Source organism: Cylas formicarius, unplaced genomic scaffold (genome assembly GCF_029955315.1).
Source record: "Cylas formicarius isolate icCylForm1 unplaced genomic scaffold, icCylForm1.1 PGA_scaffold_4__25_contigs__length_36172078, whole genome shotgun sequence".
Taxonomy (NCBI): Eukaryota; Metazoa; Arthropoda; class Insecta; order Coleoptera; family Brentidae; genus Cylas; species Cylas formicarius.
The window spans coordinates 6359027-6379067 of record NW_026844334.1 but is presented as its reverse complement, the minus strand read 5'-3'; the positions used below and the strand labels follow the sequence as shown (position 1 = coordinate 6379067).

Genomic DNA, 20041 nt, shown 5'->3' with positions numbered 1-20041 from the left:
CAGGGTTAAAAATATTTTTAATAGATAGAGCATCGCCGCTTATGAAACTAACCAAATTTTCGGAACAATCCAATGTACCGTTCGCCGTGAACTTCTAAGGTACCATCAACCGTGTTCTTAGTGCTTCTCTAATTATAATAAATATTTTGAATCTAGTTGAAACCAAAATTAAGCTCCATTTGTTGGAATTACAAAAGTATCTGTCCTAAATAAATTATTGTTCTACCAATATTATTGTGATATTCGAAAAATGGTTCATGTTCAGTAACTGAGATCAAGATCTTAAGTTAGACTTCATCTGTTCAAATGTAAGTATGTAAATAATTTTGTTTACAATGTTGTGCAAGAATTAAAAATCACAATACATTAGTATTATTATTCTCTATCTGGGTTTTTTTTATTAATGTTGATATCTGCGTGATTAATTTCGGAGTTTCCTTTTCAGAGTATTTGTCTAATTACCCAAAGGAACCGCCAGAACGTTCCCGTTATTACAAGAACTGGTGGTCTAATCGCAGTAATGTAGAAAAGTCGCACCATTTGGCAACTGCGACCAAGAAACGCGAATCGTTGCTCCGATTAACGAATGAAGGTTTTCGAGTTTGATTTTTAAGACTAATAAATACGCAAATCTTATACAATATTTTATATTTATACGAAATGCTTCAATAAATACCTATAGACGAATATAGTTTACGAAATCACAGATAAAATCACGCAATGGTCAGCAAAAAAAAAATCACTTATACAAACTACGAGTCGGATGGAAATTGCCGAGCGACATCTTGAAAATCAAAAAAACGCTGTGATTCGTTAACTAATTGAATCTGCGATGTAAATAAAACCCCTGAAGTATCTGGCCAACGTTGCAATCTGAAGCTGAAGCTGGAATGAACTAGGTCGAGTGCGATATTGGACCGCTGACGAAAAGATGGCGTCCCATTCGCGTTAATAGTTGCCGAATTTGCTAAGAAAAGGGGCGATGGAAGCGATATCCTCACAGTCCGGTATGATTTTGCCCTTGAACTTGACGCAGGTGTCTGCGCATAGCTGTCCTTCGAAGTACGCGCCGAACATTTTCTTGCACTGCGCGCAGTTTCGTATACAGACACCTGTGAAAAAGAACGAGACAATATTGACTTTCAGTTACTAACGTGAGGAGAGTTTTGGCTGGTAGAATTTAACCGTCACAACCCGAACAAAAACGTATAATTAAAATCAATGTGTTTTACGGCCAAGACAACTGATAACTTTACCTACAAATGGTATAATATTCCTTACCTTTTCTGGCACTATATTACATCAACCCAGTCAGCTACTGTACAAAATGGGCCAAACAAGTCGTTTTCTTTGTTATCTTATTTGAAGAGTTTACAGTTTAATGAAATATTTTCAAAAAAGTCTCAAAGGATATGGATTTTTATTTTCATAAATAAGTTAAAGGAAAAAAATTAATACAGGGTATTCCAATTACGACGAGCACTCTGTATATTTCTGATATACTTTATGTATATTTCCAACAAGATGGCACATCATTGCACAATGGAAGAATTGTTCCTAATTTTTTAAACAAAAGATTTGAGGTGCTGGAAAGATGACCAGCAAAGGTTTTGCATATAGGGGGAATACAACCACTAAAGAGTTACTAGAAGTATCAATTCGAAGAGTTTCTCAAACTTTAACGCCATTAGAACCCAATGAAGTGGGTAGATTTTGCGTTTGGAACAAAATATAGGCAATTCAGACACAAGTACTCGACGCGCATTTCGAAAACCAAGTTCGCATCTTCAGGAGAAGATTGTTCTATTAAGTTTAGTTTTAATCTTCTCCTGAAGATGCCAACTTGGTTGGCGAAACGCGCGTTGAGTACGTAAAATTGAGTTTCGGTTTGTGGTAAAACGCGTTATTGTGTGTTAGTACAGTGCCGAAGGTTCCAGTCAAGAGTTTGATCCTGAACTTTAGTTTGATATTTTTTTTAGATGCAAAAGATAATAGTGGAGAATAATATAGGAGAAAGTAATTTCAGACTATTTTCAAATATGTAAAAATATACAACAACAAATATACAACCCGCTCAAACGGAAAGCCAACTCGCGTGACAGTTTCGAATTGCACATAAAAAGTTGTTTAGAACTTTTTTTCCAAATTTAACTTAGTTAAAAAAAAAAGTGACGTAGCAATTTTTGAAGCTTTCACAAACGCCCTCTAACGGCCAGCGTTTGCAGAGTTGTGCGAGTTTCTCATAAGAAAACAACTTGTTTGGTCCACCCTCTAGGTGCATAGACCTTCAAGTTTATCAAAATTATATATTTTGCATGACAATTGTTTCGACAACACCGTGTCTTTATCAAATGTAATATTTACAAACTACCTGCTACTATATACGAGGGGGTACCCAAAAAAAACCGCAATCATCACAGAACGACCTTAACTAATACATTTGTCCCAGCGGTGCTTCTACTGTTCGAAATATTTTTTATATTCATCTTTGGCTATAGCCGACAGCTCATCCCTCGTTTTTTTCTTGACCTCTTCAATGTTGTCAAATCGCTGTCCTTTCATGTCCCTTTTCATACGGGGAAATAAGAAGTCACACGGAGCGAGATCAGGCGAGTAAGGTGCATGGGGCAGAGGAACCATGGCATTTTTATCAAAAAAACTGCTTAACAGAAATGGGTGTGTATGCAGGTGCATTATCGTGGTGAAAGAACCAGTCCCCTGTCCGCCACAAATCGGGTCTTTTTTGTCGAATACTGTTGCGCAAACTTCCAGATAAAAAGCTTGATTAACGGTCTCACCTAGTGGAACGAACTCTGCATGAACTACGCCGTTGATGTCGAAAAAGCAAATCAGCATCGTTTTGATGTTTGATTTGAGCTGACGACATTTTTTGGAAGGGGAGACAGTGACGTCTTCCATTGGCTGGACTATTGCTTCGTTTCTGGATCGTAACCATAGCATCATGACTCGTCACCAGTAATGATCTTTGAAAGAAAATCTGGATTCGTTTCAAGCTGTTGATTCAAAGCACGACATGTTTCAACACGATGTTCTTTTTGCATGTCAGTCAGAACACGAGGAATAAACTTGGCAGCAACTCTTTTCATTCCCAAATCTTCGGTTAAAATTCGCTGAAACGTGCTCCAAGACAACCCACTAATCTTTGATAATTGTTCAATTGTCTGTCGACGGTCTGTGAGCACAAACTCTCGAATCTTTTCAATATTTTCGTCGATTCGAGCAGTTCACTTGAGTTTTTCCCATCGCATCGTCTTTATAAGCTGTTTTTAACATTGAAACAGTTTCAGAAGCACTTTTACCGAGCAGAAAACAAAATTTCACAGCTGCACGTTGTTCTTTTAAACTTTGGAAAAAACGAAATAACAAAAAAACAGCGTTAACAAAAAATGGCACTGCAAGTGAACAAAACAAGTTAAATTTAAAACGAAGGTGGCGTTGAACTCGCAATAAGTTGTACTACCCACAACCTAGCGGCAGAAAGGTGTACTATACAAGCTCTGCGAGCGGAAATTCAATTCCGGTTTTTTATGGGTACCCCCTCGTACACCGAAAAATGACCATAAAACCTTAATTAATGTTGCAGTGAGAATTTAAGTTCAATAAAGGAGAGGCATTTAAATCTAATTGATCGTTAAGCAATACATTTGAATGTCTCATTTTGTTAATCTCCATGGCTTCCAATAAATTTAATTTTCTACTTTTTGTGGCTGTATGTAAAATATCAAAATTGTCGTCAAAAATGTGTTTTTCTGTGTTTAAGTGTGTAGCATAATTAGAATCTAGACTGTTTTTAAACGCTCTTTTATGTTCGTTAATGCGTTTCTTAAAGGATCTACCTGTTTGTCCAATATAAATTTTAGGACAAAATCCGCATGTCCACCTGTAGTCACCTGATTTTTGAGATTTTGGACATTTCGATTTATTGTTTTTTAAAAAAATTTCTATTGTGCTGTTAGTTGTAAAAGCGATTTTTAAACCACATTTTGACAAATGTTTTGAAGGTTTTTCACTAGGTTCTCCTATGTATGTGTAATTGTTTTAAATTGTTCGTGTTCTGTATTAGGTTTCGGATAAATAGAGTTTACTGTTGTCTGGATTTGTTTTTTATTTATAATTTTTAATCCATAATGGACGGATTGTAGCCGTTATTCAGAGCAATTTGTTTAATGATATTAAGTTCTTTGTTGTAATTTTCTGTCGAGAGTAGCATAGGAGAACCTAGCGAAAGAGTTTCGAAACATTTGTCAAAATGTGGATTAAAAATAGCTTTCACAACTAACAACACAATAAGAAAATTTTTAAAAAACAATAAAACGAAGAGTCCAAAATCTCAAAAATCAGGTGTCTACAGGTTGAAATGCGGATCTTGTCGTAAAATTTATATTGGACAAACAGGTAGATCCTTCAAGAAACGCATTAACGAACATAAAAGAGCGTTTACAAACAATAGTCTAAATTCTAATTATGCTACACACTTAAACACAGAAAACCACATTTTTGACGACAATTTTGATATTTTACATACAGCTACAAAAAGTAGAAAATTAAATTTATTGGATGGCATGGAGATTATAAAAATGACACATTCAAATGTAATGCTTAACGATCAATTAAATGTAAATACCTCTCCTTTATTGAACTTAAATTCTCACAACATTAATTAAGATTTTAGGGTCATTTTTCGGTATATATAGTAGCAGGTAGTTTGTAAGATTTACATTTGATAAAGACATGGTGTTGTCCAAACAATTGTCATGTAAAAATATATAATTTCGTGAAAATCTGAACTTTTAGTTCTTATTTATTTTGATAAATGGATTTTCATCAAGTAAAAGCCACCCCAGTTCAATTCTTCAAATTTATCTGCCCTCGACTACCGTCGTAGTTGCTCAGGGTGTGATAGCCAGACTCTTAGTTTTTGGGCTTACCGACGTCGTTGGCGTTCGCGGCCAGCGCCGCGACGGAAACCATCAGAACTACGGATACGAGGAGGATAGTCCTGGCGCACACCATTTCTGTGCAAAAAAGAAACAAAGCGAGAATTTAAAAAAAATGCGCGCGCACCTATATTTTTGAATCCGCGATCCGATTGAGTAAAAAAAATAATTATGAATTGGGATCGGATCGGATTATAGGCGCGTTATCGCCGAGACACGTGCTAAATAACTAACTAACCACTCGCTAGCGAAAGTCAACTTTTTAAACCATTTTAAGACAAAGAAACGTTTTGGGACAGGTGCGGACTGGTCACGCCTAAACGCGACGGAAATTTTCCCGCCATTGATCCGGTTTGTCCGTTTTAAAAATGCCGGAACTGCGCTGACGTCACGCTAGCTTTTTAAACTACCGCTAGAGGCGCATGAGTTCGTGTAAATCGTAAATATATCGCAAATCTGAATAATTAGTGAATGTATGGGTGATTTTAAACGTTAGTGAATATTCCTGTGACGTAACTAATGTTATTAGTTAACAATATCACGCTAATGACGTCACACTCGGTTTAAATTTAATGAAATACTCACTTAAAACGACAAAACAAACAAATAAAATGACAAATGAAATGAATATGGACAAGTGTATTTATTATATTACTAACTATGGGGAATAAAATCCTATTTGCGGTTGTTAATCTTTGGATATAATCAATAACACAATCAAAACCCTAAAAGCAGCCGCCAAAAACTAAGAACCACAATTTCTACAATCTCAGAAAATATTGACAGTTTTTGCCTTGGTCATTACTATCCGAGTACTCTGCCGTCGTCGATTATTATTTGGGTGGATCCAACTATCAATTATGTCATCATATTATATAGTGTATCATGAATTCCATGATTATGGCAAATATAATTTGTTATGGTTGTGTATATTCGAATACCTTGAATTGTTTCATCAAATGTAGGTATCTCCAAGAAATATTATGTCTAAGTGCTACTCTATATATTATTCCTCAATATTTCTCCTTTTTAGGTTTTCGGAAGTAAATCTTCTGTTAGCGGATACTTTGTGAAACCATTTTATCATGTATCCTTCTTTGAGCTAGGTGGATGTGATGTATATGTTTTATAATAATCATAATAATATATATTGTAATAAACTGATAATTTGATTTTATCATGTGTATAACATGGTAATGTATATTTTTTCAAGAAATTAAAAAATGGTTAAATGTACTTAGGTAAATCCGTGTGTACATTAAGTTTTTTTTTAAATAATAGTCCTGACACAATAAATATTCTTACGTTCTAACCAATGAATTTTCTAATCATTAGGTTATCGTAAGAAAGATTTAAATTATTTAAAATTTGTATGTATGTCAGTTTGTATGCCTTTTCTTCGCTGATCTTTGAAAAGGTTTGATTAATAATAAGTTAACTAAGAATAGCTGTGTCAGTATTGAAAAAAACGAAACCCCATTCTCCCACTTATGTAGCAAGAGAAAGACAATCCCCATTCTATTATAGATTTGCCTCATTCTCTTATCACATAAATATTTGTTGTTATGATTGTTTATATTCGATTGCATTGACATCAATTGTCATAGAACAGAAAGCAAAAGAGTTTAAAACGATTGTGACGTCACCTTACCAATACTATTATAAAAATAATAGATCCGTGGTGCGATCGAGTTGTCCGCTCGCATAAATCGTGAACCTTACAATGCGGACGCTCGGTTAAGTGGAATCCGAAATAATTTGCTGTCAATTTTTTTACAATAGACTGGTTACCGAAGGCCGGTAATGCGAGATCCGGATGCCCGGTTTATTTCCGCGGTTCTATTCTTATCTCGCCAGTTTTGTTTCCGTATATAATGAACGCGCGACTTTCTTGCGCTAAAAAATAAGGGCGAACGCGGCGACTATCTGCAGATCAGGCTCAAGATTTTTGTGGTCCGTGTGAAATCAAATTTAGAATCTGCTTTTGAAAATTGAAGTTTTCATAATAATGATCTCTACTCTGCCAATTCATAATAGAAATAAGCATTTTTTCAGAAACTCTGTTTACTCCAAGTATTACAAATTAAGTTTATATACAAAAATATGCATATACAAAATTTGCAGATGCATCATGCGAAATAACAAAAACTAAATTGAAAATATGAATAATATATGCAACATTGTATAATTTTTTTCGGATTTTGTTTATTTAATTACATTAGGTGTAATTTACTGCAGGCGCAACATCATTATGCTACTGTCAATAAAACTATGTTTTCTGTGATTACATGGAACAGACATGTTGCTCATTTTGTACACATGCCTAAATAAAAGAAACCGGAAGTACCGTAGAAGGAAACGTGTGTCCGCACAAACTGGTTTTGTAGCACGCGATTATTCGGAAGTGATTTGCATTATAATTAAAATATAATACGCATTGCCAGTGATTCCCCTTTCTTACGGCCTTCGCGTCAAATGATTCGACTCCTTTTAATTTTGCTAATTAATAGTTTTAACGCGAACCGGTATCTTTTCTGTGTAATTAGGGTGGTTAAAATCAGTAAAAAGAAGCTGGTAGAATTAAACATGAACAGACATACATATACTATATAATTATAATTACTGAATTATGACGTCACATGTTCGCGGATTTTTACAAACACTCAATATTTGTTTGAGTGAAATAATTGGCAGAAATCATTTTTGAAATTGTTTCCAGGATCAATTAAAGAGCGTATGGACATAAAAGGTTACTTACCCAGCTTTGATCAATCGTTTGGACAGACGGTGGAGACAAAATAATAAAATGGGTCGGGAACTGAAGATTTTATACAGACATCCTTTTAGACTACCCGCTGGCAACTTGATGAGAAAATGGAATGGCAAAATTTGATTATAAGATAAGAAGGATACATTCATTTTAAGCAGAAAAGGCTCGTAGTGATGCAAAAAGCGTCGAACTGTGCCAGGATAAAGGTTTTTGTTTTATTGTTCATACATGTTAAAAGATGGAAAAAAGTAATATTTAAATGTATCGCCCGCTCCCTGTCTGCAGGACGGGTATGCAACCGTGTATACATCTCTCACCGCGGACTAGCTAACGATGGTTGTATCGAGGAGCACCGCAGTTTTTGTTAATATTTTACACCATTCTTAATAACGCATTTACTGCAATATCCTTGCAGCTTTTTCTTATCAGCAGGAATTTGAAAAAAAGTTGAAAACATATTCGCCACAATCAGACGCCCACATTAAGAAAGATTTATGTAATTAGAAAAGTTCCTTCTCAGATTTTTTACAGTAGTCTGTGATCTCTCGGCAACTCAATCTGGATATCAAATTAACGCAATTTAAAATAATCCGTTTCAATAACCATCGAACTGGTTCGTTCGGCTCGTTGCTCCTCGATCGCGGATCACATCTTTCACATTCCAGAACTGCGCGGAGCAGTGCCGGTGTGCTGGTGCAAGGTCAGTGCTCCTCCTTGGAGGGGGAACCGTGTTCGAATCTCGCGGATGTAATATGCCAGAAACATGTAAACGTGCTCGATAAAAGTGAACTGTCAAAATATGGCCGAGAATTTGGCGGCCGCAAATCGTGATTTTAGAGTTCAAAACAACAATATGAAATTGCCGTCTGGTCCCCGTGTGGTCACCATTAATAAAACCGACACTGGCTTCGGATTCAACGTTAGAGGCCAGGTTAGCGAGGGAGGCCAACTGAGGAGCATCAACGGCGAACTTTACGCCCCCCTGCAGCACGTAAGCGCCGTTTTGGACAGAGGAGCCGCCGAACAAGCAGGAATCAGAAAAGGGGATCGTATATTGGAAGTGTAAGTCGTGTTTTTCGGGGTGCAATACCTTTAAGAAGTATTGATTTTCGTTTACGATTGTGTGACAGCTGATTTTGTGGTTATGTTTACGTTTGAGGAGATCCGTTCGCATTTTTTAAAAACGAATATGTAAGGTAAATGCCAGGAATGTTCAAGGTAATTGAAACGCTATGCTGTTTATAGTGTATGCCGTTTTATTTTTATCCCCTTACATAAATATTGATTTCTAATATTGTAACGTTTACCTGCACTTTTTTAACGACGCGAGTTTTTTATAGGTTCTGGGAAAGTTTGCTATAAATAAAATGCTGTCGGTCGTCTCTATCTGTTTTATGACTGTTTTTCGAGGATATTTGAACAAGCCATGTACCATAGTGTATCTAACTTTTTGAGCAAAAACAGGTACTTATTAATAAGAAACAGTTAAATGTTAAAAATTATAGAGTGAAAGGGATATTTGCAATAGATAATAGGTTATGACAGTGTCTTAAATCATAAAAGAGCCTTCAATAAAGCCGACCACGTATATGTTGTTTATGATATTTAGTGTAGACAATTACTGAGTTTTTTCTGTTTACATCAAATTTATTACATTGTATATTAAATTTACTTAATATATATAATGTGTTGCCGATTTAAAAAGGATCTTATGAATTTATTTTCATGCTTTCCTCACGTCATAATTATTTCGAAATGGGCAAATATTATTTTTGCAAATGAATACAAAGTTTTGCATTCTGCATTTTTTGTGCGATAATCCAAGTTGGTTTAAACAATTTTGCCACCCAACCATAACAATCGTTTCAATTGGCGTTAAAAAGAAAAATACACTGTAGAAATTATGCAAAAATTATCGCTTGGTGCTTTTTTGAATTGTTTGACTATCGGATTTGCCAAAATGGAGCTGTTAAATTCCTGATTATTGATGCTTTCATTTTATGTCTTGAAATCGGTTCTGTAATCTACATAAAAAGTTTCTGTAACTGATTTTAAGCGCCGATTCTTAGAGAAGAATAAAGAAATTACCTACCTTAACGGGTCGGTTAACGTTGTTGAACCCATAGTTTGTCGGTTCAGTTCCTTAAACGTTGGTAATTATATAAAGTAGCCTGTTATTCCTATAAATAGCAGAGTAAACAGGCAATGAAAAAAAGCTCGCTTTTCTTGAAGTTCAAGATCGTGTTGTATACGCAAGGTTTATATTTGGAAATGGCAGATATTTGGTCTGGTGAGTTGTAGGTGGGTATAGAGCTGCAAGTTGTAGAAGATTAACTAATCGATTTTATCTTTTAAGTGCATACTTCTTATTAGATTTATCACAGAAATATGACCCCTTTATTTCGTCTCAGTTAAAACGCGCACACATACACACAAAACTTGTTTATCTTGGACAGACGTATTTTTTCATAGACTCGTTTTGCAAAGTGAAAGTAGCTGCTGGTCTAGCAGTATTCGTTTTGTCAACCGTGAATATTTTCCATTTAATTCGAAGAATATAGACAGAAATATTAATCGAAGCAATGTTGAGTTGCCATATTTTCACCCCCAGCGACAATGCGGGTCCCAAGTGAGTATTTTGAGTGAGTAATTGAAGAGGATAAGAAAGTATTGCGTCCTCACGATAAGATATTATTTGTTGTTATTTGATAATAGGTCATCATAATGGTAATGAAATTTGAACCGTCTCCGCCTCCATACTGGCTTTTGGCGCCATGCTTTTTGCATCGGGCATTGTCAATAAATTTATCCGTCTGGGTTATTAATAATCAGTTGTTTGCTACTGGTTCGGCGAATTGATCTTTGACGATTACTTTGACCCCCGTACAGATTCAAATCTTTATCGATATATTTTGACACCCAGAAACGAAATTTTGAGGGGTTGTTTGGTTCGCAGGAATGGGGTGAACGTTGAAGGTGCGACGCACAAGCAGGTGGTCGACCTCATCAAATCTGGCGGCGACGTGTTGAAACTAACTGTGATTTCGGTTTCCCCTCAAGTAAGTGCTAAGTGGTGGTGCGGCGAGTCGCGGTGGTGACAAGGTTTTTGCAGGAGGCGGAGCGTCTGGAACCTTCCGACGACAGCCAGGTCTATTACGACTACAGCGAAAAGCGATCTCTCCCAATCAGTATTCCCGACTATCATTACAATGAGCGAGGCGGAGAACGATACGTCACGTTCAATATATACATGGCCGGCAGGCACCTTTGTTCTAGAAGGTACCGCGAGTTCGCCAAACTACACAGTGATCTTAAAAAGGAGTTTATAGGTAAGATGGTAAAAATTTAAAAACAGATGTGAACATCAAAATCACACGTTCCAGACCGAGGGGCAAATTACAATCCAAAATTGGTATGATCTGTTCATAGATATAAGAAAGTGACCAATTGCTTTTGAACGGATTATCCAAGTGTGGTAATTAACATACAATGCAACAAGATTATTGTTATTAATTCAGGAAATTATTAATTAATTAAGGTAATAATCTTGTTGCATTGTATGTTAATGACGTCCCTTGGATAATCCGTTCAAAAGCAATTGGTCACTTATATCTATGAACAGACCATACACCAGATTTCCCAGAATTTTAAATGATTTTACCGATTTCGCGGGTTTAAAAAAATATATCTTTAGGTTATGTATAAAATTTATATAGCTATAATGACCCTAATACGTGAAAAATTAATACGCCTCGGGAAGCTATGATAGAAATGAGAAAGAACTTCCGCGCATGCCTCTAAATTTCATCCGTTAATCGGCATTTGTCGCCAGTTTCTTTCAAAACGGTGATCTCCAACTCAATTTTTTTAATAACATTTTGTTGTTATTGGTTGAGAACGAGATTCCATATTCATTTTTTTTCTCATCAAAATTGAAAATTGAAATTGAAAAATAGATACAAAATATACATATAAAATCTCTTTTCAAAGAGGAGGAAAGAGTATTGTCGGTAGCAATATTAAATTAAAATCTAAAATTAAAATAATATTTCCGAAATTTTCCTCAAAATATTGTTTCATAATTTTTTTCTTAGCTGCTAAGAATTTTAATTTTATATGAGTATACATAAGAAAATGGAAAAAGAGAATAGTTGCAAGAAGCCACAGTGACAGTTGAATTCATAATTGAATGAAATGCACAAAACAAGAAACTTAAACCAGAGCTGTTATCTCACTATATGAATGCCTAAATATAAAATTATAGCATAAATATTGTTCTAATGGAATTAACAGTTTTACACCAATAAGAGCTATATATTCTCTAAATATTTGTTTCTTATTTGAAAATGATTTAATGGAAAGTGTTCAAAACAGTAACAAAACTTTAGAAATGCGTTATACTTTCGCAACAAATATTTCACGGATTCCCCAGAATTAGTATACTAGATTTCACGCGTGACTTACACCTCGTTCTAGAAAAAGCACACAAGGGGACAGATTGGCAACACTGTAAGCGATTCTCGCATATCATAACATTGGAGTGTGAAACTCAGATATTATGAAATGGTAATAAAAATAAAAAAATAAAACAAAGTGTGTCAGCAAACACGATTTATTGACTATTAATATTCCAATAGTTGATTAATTATCAAACAAACAAAAATAAACTCACTTGGCTTGATGGCGTTCGATTACGCACAAAAACGTTAGGAGTGGTATGATAAACACGACATTGGACGCAAAATGTAGATTGAATATTTAAAACAATTCACTATGGTTTCGTTGGGTATGCCAAAATTTGACTGTAAAAATATGATGTTTCTGATAACTAGTCGCGATTTGTATTCATCTCATTTCCTTTGTAAATTTGTAGTTTATTTTTTACAGTCTCTTACCGACAAAGATTCGAACTCTTGTTGACGAATGACTTGAATATATTGTTTGGACGACTACACGTTGCCAAAGTTGAACGTAAAATAATCGATTAATTAAATTAATTAATCTTTGAGTTTGGATCATCACTGTCAATTAAAAAAGACGCCCGTAGCAAACCGTTCATGTCCCGTCAGTCCTTCGTGTCAGCGTATTATTCGTTACCAGAAACATTTTCTCAGGCTACACATTTCCAAAATTACCCGGCAAATGGCCATTTACGTTGAGCGAGCAGCAGTTAGATGCGCGTCGGCGCGGTTTGGAACAATACCTCGAGAGGGTCTGCGCAGTGCGGGTGATCGCGGAGTCGGAAATAATGCAGGAGTTCCTCACGGACCAGGACGACGACAATAACAGCAGCCCCGTGGATTTGAAAGTACGGCAAAAACCGCAAAAATTTGAACAAAAATAAACGGGAGTGTCGTCGTGTTTTAGGTACTTTTGCCCGACCGGGAGGTGGTCACGGTGTCCCTCAAGAAAAGCTCCAACGCCGACGAAGTTTACGACGCCATAGTGCGCAAAATCGGGATGAGCAAGGAGATCGCGCATTACTTTTATCTGTTCGAAATCGTCGAGTACAATTTCGGTACGTAAATCGCATGAAGAGGGGGAAAATCAAACCCCACGCCATTTTTTTTTTTTCAGAAAGGAAACTACAACCGAACGAGTACCCCCACAACCTGTACATACAGAACTACAGTACCGCGACGAGCACGTGCTTGTCGGTACGAAAATGGCTGTTTTCGGTGCAAAGGGAACTGACTCTCATGGCCGACGCCCAGGCAACCCTATACGTGTTTTGGCAGGCGAGTTATTTCAATAATTTCCTTTCGATTTCGGATGCAAAACAGTTATTTATTTATTTATTTTAAGTTATTGCCCGACCAAATAATTCTAATTACAGGTTAATAATGTCGAATGAAAATAAACAGTATAAATTAATTACAAGTACCAAAATATCTAAATCTATATCTTGTGATCTGACATTAATATTTTTAATACGAAGAGTAATTGTCAACACAGTACAGTACAGTAAAGTTGTCACATACCTCGTTCTTCAATATAGGATTTTAAAGTTTAATTTTGATAGCAAAAAAAGTCAGAAAATTAGGCAATTACTAACTTTTATTACTAATTACTAAAGATGAAGTGGCAATCTCTGTAACAGGACATTATTTGAGAATCCCATCGGAACTTTGAACAATAGATATTAGAAACATTTTCCAGCCTGGAACTAATCAGACCAAAATAAATTAATTTTAAAGCATCAATTGATGTAAAAGACCTTATATTTATATTTCGAATAATCAAACTCAATATTTTTCGCGGCTGAAGAAATTGGTATAGAACTCAAGAAGTTTGTAATTTGTTTAACTGTTGGGAATTTATAAAGGCAAAATTTGTGTTTTTTTTTAATAAGTTTCAGTCTTTGACCATGTCTTGAATAGAATTGCTACGATATGCTTAAAAATAACACCAATTTTCACGTTTTTACTTATTTTTCACGTCTTTTTGGAAAAACAATTTCATTATTTCTCAAGATTCGATCAAGGCGCAGAAAAAATTATTCATCTGGTGGAATGCGCTGTGGATATAGGTTTATGTATCATTCTCTTGGCATCCTAACACGTCACACTTTTCTTCATGTGTAAAAACCATTTTCGAATAAATGATATAGTAAAATTAATGTAAATAATAAATAACAATTTGTATAACAATACACATTAACACATAAAAACTAATTTTTTGACATCTAGGTTTCTATTTAGTAGGGCTGTCATTATTTTACAGAGCCTTCTTTGAAAAATTGATAGAAAATATATCAAAACAGTGCATGTAAAAGATCGTCTACAGTCGCATCATCCTAAAACTAATGAGACCACAAGATTAAATATTTTATCAGAAATTGAGGATAATCCCCTGGAGTGGCTTCATATAATAATGAATGAACAGTTTTCCCTGTATTAAAAGAAAAAAAGTATCATCCGCAAGAGTTACATTACTACAGAATGCTGAAGGAACATGATCCCGACCGCAGACTACAGTTTCGTTTTGAGCAACTTAAATCCATTTTTGCATCGTCAGATACTGTTTAGTGATGAAGGCACTTTTTTTTTTAATAATACAGTAAGTACACAAAATTGTATGTGTTGGAGTACACAATATTCCCGATGAGTGACTTCTTCAATCAAAATCTTACTGGAGCCTGATATTTATAATTTCTTTAAAATAACTTAATTCATACTCTCTGACGTGCTAGGTAGACAGATTTGGTTCCGATAGGATAGCGCTCCGGCCATCTGTATTTACCCGACAGTGGATTGGTAGAAAAGATCAATAGAATAGCCCGCCAGATCCCCGGATATTAATTACTCCACTGAATTTGTTGCTCTGAGATATTTAAAATGATAGTGTATAAGGAAAAATCACAAAATTTCGATGACTTATAATTTAGAATTAGATAGGAAGTAAGGCAAATTAATGAAAATATCCAGAGTAATGTTTAAAGTAGGCAACCCTTAATAAAATCATTTCTTTGACATGCACTGCTTTTACAAATTTCCTCTCAACTTTATTCACTTTACTCACTCATTCCAAAAGAATTGTAAAAAATAGACCGTGGTCGAGAATCCAAGCATGAACCAAACAGTTTGTTAAGTTGATTACTAAAACTTTTTTTCTCAAGCTTTGATAGAACGATATCAGCGTCTATCCAGTCAAAAGCCTTCGAGAAGTCGGATATACCATGGTCACATGCTTGATCCGCGATCTCCTTACTAAAATGCCAGAAACTTGCGAAATTTGATTTATTACTATTTACAAATAATCTTCTGGATTCCTTCTGCGTCGGTTGTTGATGAATTCTGTGAGGAGGGGCACCGTCTTGCTGCCATATAATCAGCTCCTGATATATTTAGGTGTAAATCTTCTATCTATTTCGTGCCCGGAGAAATGCTGCAAATAACGATCTCAACTTTTGATCTACAAATATCGGACCCAAAATATGTCCATCTATGACACCACACAATACATTAATTGGTTGGTACCCCTGGGATTTTATTTCATGTACTTGTCTAGGACTATTTATTGGGTACTTTGTCTATTACAACCCTTTCTTGTAGTGAACGAACTGTCCTCAGTCCATAAATTTTTTTTCAAAAAATTATTATTCTCATTATGTCTATTTAAAAAATATAAACATCCTTTTTTGACATCATTCTGTACTTAGTTTTTGAGTTTTACGAAATTATATTTTTTCGAAACTGAGTGGACTGATCCCCGGGAAATACGTGTCTCTTTATATGCTCTAGTAATAATAGAGGAAACTGGACATGCTTCAGAGAATCCTAACATGTTTGCCTTATTTTCTTCATTTAAAACATTATGATTCCGGCATACCTTGTTAGCATTTAATACGTTACCGTTTTCTGCAAATTTCTTTCCCAGCCTTGGAAAATCTGGTTTGAAGGAGCTCGGCGGTCTGGATAAAGTTTAATATACTAACGACGAGCTGCGGTTGCACTTTTATTATTCAGAAAGTATACTTGAAGCATATTACTCCTTTCAGGGATGCTAAATTGGCGAAAAACCATTTTAACAATATTGATTTGGACTATAATTCAACCATCAACGTTGTTTACTAATATGTCAAACAAAACATATTATTATTTGTCGCACTCTCTGAAATTATATAAAAATTTCCTATTTTTGCCGGTTTGTCAAAAACGAGTGGACTAAAATATAAAGTGTGTCACATCATTGTAATCGAAATAAGATATTCTATTAAACACATATATAATATACAGGGTGTTCCATTTAAAAATATAGGATATAAGCTTATGTATCACTTGGAAAGAAACTTGACTACTGAGCCTACATTTTGTTCATTTGTTTACCTTGAAATCTCAAAAAACAAAAAAGTTACAGCTAAATTAAAATGTTATCAAGATAAATTGAACTCCCGGTGCAAAGTAAAATGCGAGCCAATTTCAGAAGCAGCAAACAGGTTGTATTCATCAACAAATGACGCAGGAGGAATCCAGGAGATTTGTAAATAGTATTATAATAGCCAGTGGGAAATTTCTTCGAAAAGCTGATTTATTATCATTTCTTATGGTTCAAATGGTGAAAAAATAATTTTAATAAGTCGCTGCCGCCCATTCTCAGGCTATCGACGAGGTGAACAGGGGTCACATCAACGCCGGCGAACGTCTGTACCAACTGAAAGCCCTCCAGGACAACACCCGAGCGACGGAGTACCTGAAGTTGGCGCGCGAGTTGCCCGGCTACGGCGAGGTGGTTTTCCCGCACTGCGCGTGCGACTCGAGGAAGGACGGTCACGTGATCGTCTCGGTCGGTACGGCCGGGATCAAGCTTCACGCGTGCCACGAAGATGGCACCGCCGAGAGCCAGGTGGTCGCGCTCGAGTGGGACTCGGTCAGGCAGTGGGAGGTGGACGAGGAGGGGATGGCGTTTTGTCTGAAGTACAACAGGCCCGATAAGACACCCAGGTGGCTGAAAATATTCACACCATACGTAAGTAGTTTGACGCGTCCTTATCGTAACAGTAGACATTTATCTCTGCGTTTTCTTCTCGCGATCAGTACGTCTATCTGATGGACTGTTTCGAGCAAATCTTCGAGGAGAGCAAGTGGCTGGACAGCGGCGACTGACTGAGGGACGAACGCTAACCCGGACCGGGTCGTTTGTTGTTTTTGTAAATCTCTTCTATTCGTAGTATTAATTTATCGAAACGGGGGTGAAGCCCGCTTCAGTGGTGTTAACGAACGAGCGTGTCGTTACGCGTTGTGGAAACGCGTCGCGAACGTCTTTGGAACATTCCTGCGGGGTGTTTCGAAAAACGTTCCGTCAACTTCTAGGGCAAATAAAATTTTAACAAATAAGGTTAGACATGTGCCCGAAAAAAATTCTTTTTTTCTGAAAAGAAACGAAAGTTAGATTACACAGGGTGTTGCGAAATTAATGCACCAAATTTTTATGGCATATTGCAAGACGAAATTTAGAGCTGGATTCCGGATGTCCCGAAATGCTTCCTTTCCGAGATGCAAGCGTGGAAGCTTAAAAAAAACTATTTTTTTTATCATAATTTCATAATTAATTGAAATTTTGCGAAGTGTACATCTTTTGGTGCGAAATATTTTTTAAATTTATTAATCTTTTTATCATAATTTGGGCGGTATCGCCATGATTGAAATGCTTTTTTTGGGTTTGGGTAAAAATTTAATTTGGAAAATACAGTGGCGCACCATTTTTTTTTTTTGAAAATATTCCATGCAAATGTGGTACGGTAGGATAAAAATAATTTTGCTCTTTGAATTTCAACACCGTGTGTCTCAGAAAGGAAACGTGTCGAAATGTTTATATATGCTAGGTCCTATTTGCGTCGTAGAATGTAGATCGCTAAAACAAGCGTGTCACTTATTTTGTTCGCAATTTTTTTTATGGGGATTCGGACAAAAATGCTATTTTTAACATATAAATGGTACTCCTGTTTATTGCCAAAAATTACTGCTTTTTGAGTTACAGTACAACTTCAGCAATCCCAATCACTTGAAACTATTTATTTTTTTGTAAATGTAAATGTACATAAATATAAATTTCGCGGTCATACATATAAAAAAGTAAAAACTTAACAAAATCATTCCAATGTTTTGTTTTTAAAAGATCTGAAGGAGTAAGTGCATTGACAAATCGTTGCTGTAAAAACTAGTAACGTCCTCATGCTCCTTTACATCATAAATGGTGGATCTAGGGAGCCCACAATTTGCTAGCCTATGACGGAGACTTTTGGATTTATCTAGACTGTAATATTTTACATTTTTTCGAGATGACGGGGTCTCACATACGGCTAAATAAAATAATAAGAATGCAGCAATTTTTATGTCAAACTGATTAAGATAAAAAACGATTGATAGTTTTCTTATTTTCTAAATTTAATTCGGAACACCCTGTATGCCACTTATTTTGTTCCCATTTTTTTAGAGGGACATTGTCATTTGTTTAAGCACAAGTGATATTTTTTAAGTAAGAAAAAATTACTGGCCAACTTCAATTTAGTAGCCTAATTCAATTAATACCGACCGAACTAGGAAATTATTTGAAGTAATTTTAATGCGCAAATATTGCAAATTATTTTCCATTTGTGGTCTAAATTTTACTTAGATATCTTAAACCCTTTCAGAAATAAATTTTACGAGGTCCCTTTTACAGAAGCCCCCCTCTATCTTCTAAGGAGCAATTTTAGAATGTTTTTTTAATATTCTATTGACCCTATAAATTCGCGGAACATTTTTCAAAAACACCCTGTATATTAGTTTTTTACGTTCTTAGCAAAAACGTTTAAATTTTAAAATTCCAAATGAGAATTTACGCTCCCGGTCGGAAAAAAATACCGCGAACTAGTTGTAGACGTTAAACGAGAAAATATCAAAGTTTATATAAAAGAGGTTTAACAGTACCGTTAGCGTTACAGCATTTACACATTTAATGGGTTATTTTGCTATTACCGCCGTAGTCGATTGTTTTAAGAGCACATTACGAATTTCGACTTTCCTTTTAGCCCGTCGAATTTGAACAAATCACTATAGTCAATTAGAGAGAAACTCTTGGCAATAACTCCCGCCATTTTGCAATTTGATTTCATCGAGTGTGCTTTTAAAATGTCGACCCCTTACGTTACGTAACGAATTGTTTCGGGTTACCTAACCTAAAAGGCTAATATATCGTTAAAAGCGATTTGTACATATATTACGACTTTTCCGTTCCATTTTTAACGATTATTTTCACTGCGTTTTCGTTAACGTTTAAACAATATCGGAGCACTAGCGAGTTAGGCAAATTTAAAGTAGCTGAATTATATTTATAGTATTTATTAATTAAATTAAGAGGCACCCGACGTCCTTATACGGAGCACGTCCTCCGAGGTTAGGTTTAGTTGTAACGTTTCAAAAATTTCGCCCCTGTACTTTTTGAAAAACTGTACATCTAGAGGCTGCAGATTTTCCTCTGCCCCCTTGTAGTTAATTTAGTTCAAATCGATTGTCGTGCAATACGTATTAGTACGAGATAGAAGTCTCGTGTATCCGAAAACGGATCTTTGGGTTGTGGCGACTTTACTTTTTCATTTTCCGGAGTGCCATAGAAAGAAATTAGAAATTGGTCGGATGCGCGAGCCGCTGGACTACCTAGTGTAAAATGTGTCTTACTCGATTGAGGTTCGTTCGCCAAGAACAAAATTCTATAAAACAGTTCCTCGCGAAATTGTACATATTCTCCGTTTCCGTTGATACCTTGTAACTTAAAAATATTGTCAAAGAATAAATAAAGGTTAGTTGACCGTTTTGCTTGGGTTTCGATTTCC

General features: G+C 35.7%; 2 protein-coding genes across 4 annotated transcripts; one reads left to right on the top strand and one right to left on the bottom strand.

The window, feature by feature from the left end:
• Window positions 1-672: 672 nt before the first annotated feature.
• Window positions 673-7749, bottom strand: LOC132700913 (eclosion hormone). Of its 2 annotated transcripts, XM_060668500.1 has the most exons (3): window positions 7717-7749; window positions 4950-5036; window positions 673-1112 (listed from the first exon to the last, which is right to left on the bottom strand). In XM_060668500.1, the coding sequence occupies exons 2-3, from the start codon at window positions 5032-5034 to the stop codon at window positions 949-951; spliced, it is 249 nt and encodes an 82-aa protein (XP_060524483.1). In that variant the 5' UTR covers window positions 5035-5036; window positions 7717-7749; the 3' UTR covers window positions 673-948. The 2 variants fall into 2 exon arrangements, with proteins under 2 accessions (XP_060524483.1, XP_060524482.1); XM_060668499.1 differs by lacking the exon at window positions 7717-7749 and having other exon boundaries at window positions 4950-5166.
• Window positions 7750-8280: 531 nt separating this feature from the next.
• Window positions 8281-20028, top strand: LOC132701572 (sorting nexin-27). 2 transcript variants are annotated; one of them, XM_060669634.1, is made up of 8 exons: window positions 8281-8790; window positions 10685-10787; window positions 10841-11057; window positions 12843-13036; window positions 13096-13246; window positions 13306-13466; window positions 16828-17196; window positions 17265-20028. In XM_060669634.1, exons 1-8 carry the CDS (start codon window positions 8528-8530, stop codon window positions 17331-17333), a joined length of 1527 nt encoding a protein of 508 aa, XP_060525617.1. In that variant the 5' UTR covers window positions 8281-8527; the 3' UTR covers window positions 17334-20028. The 2 variants fall into 2 exon arrangements, with proteins under 2 accessions (XP_060525617.1, XP_060525618.1); XM_060669635.1 differs by lacking the exon at window positions 8281-8790 and adding an exon at window positions 8971-9192.
• Window positions 20029-20041: the final 13 nt, after the last annotated feature.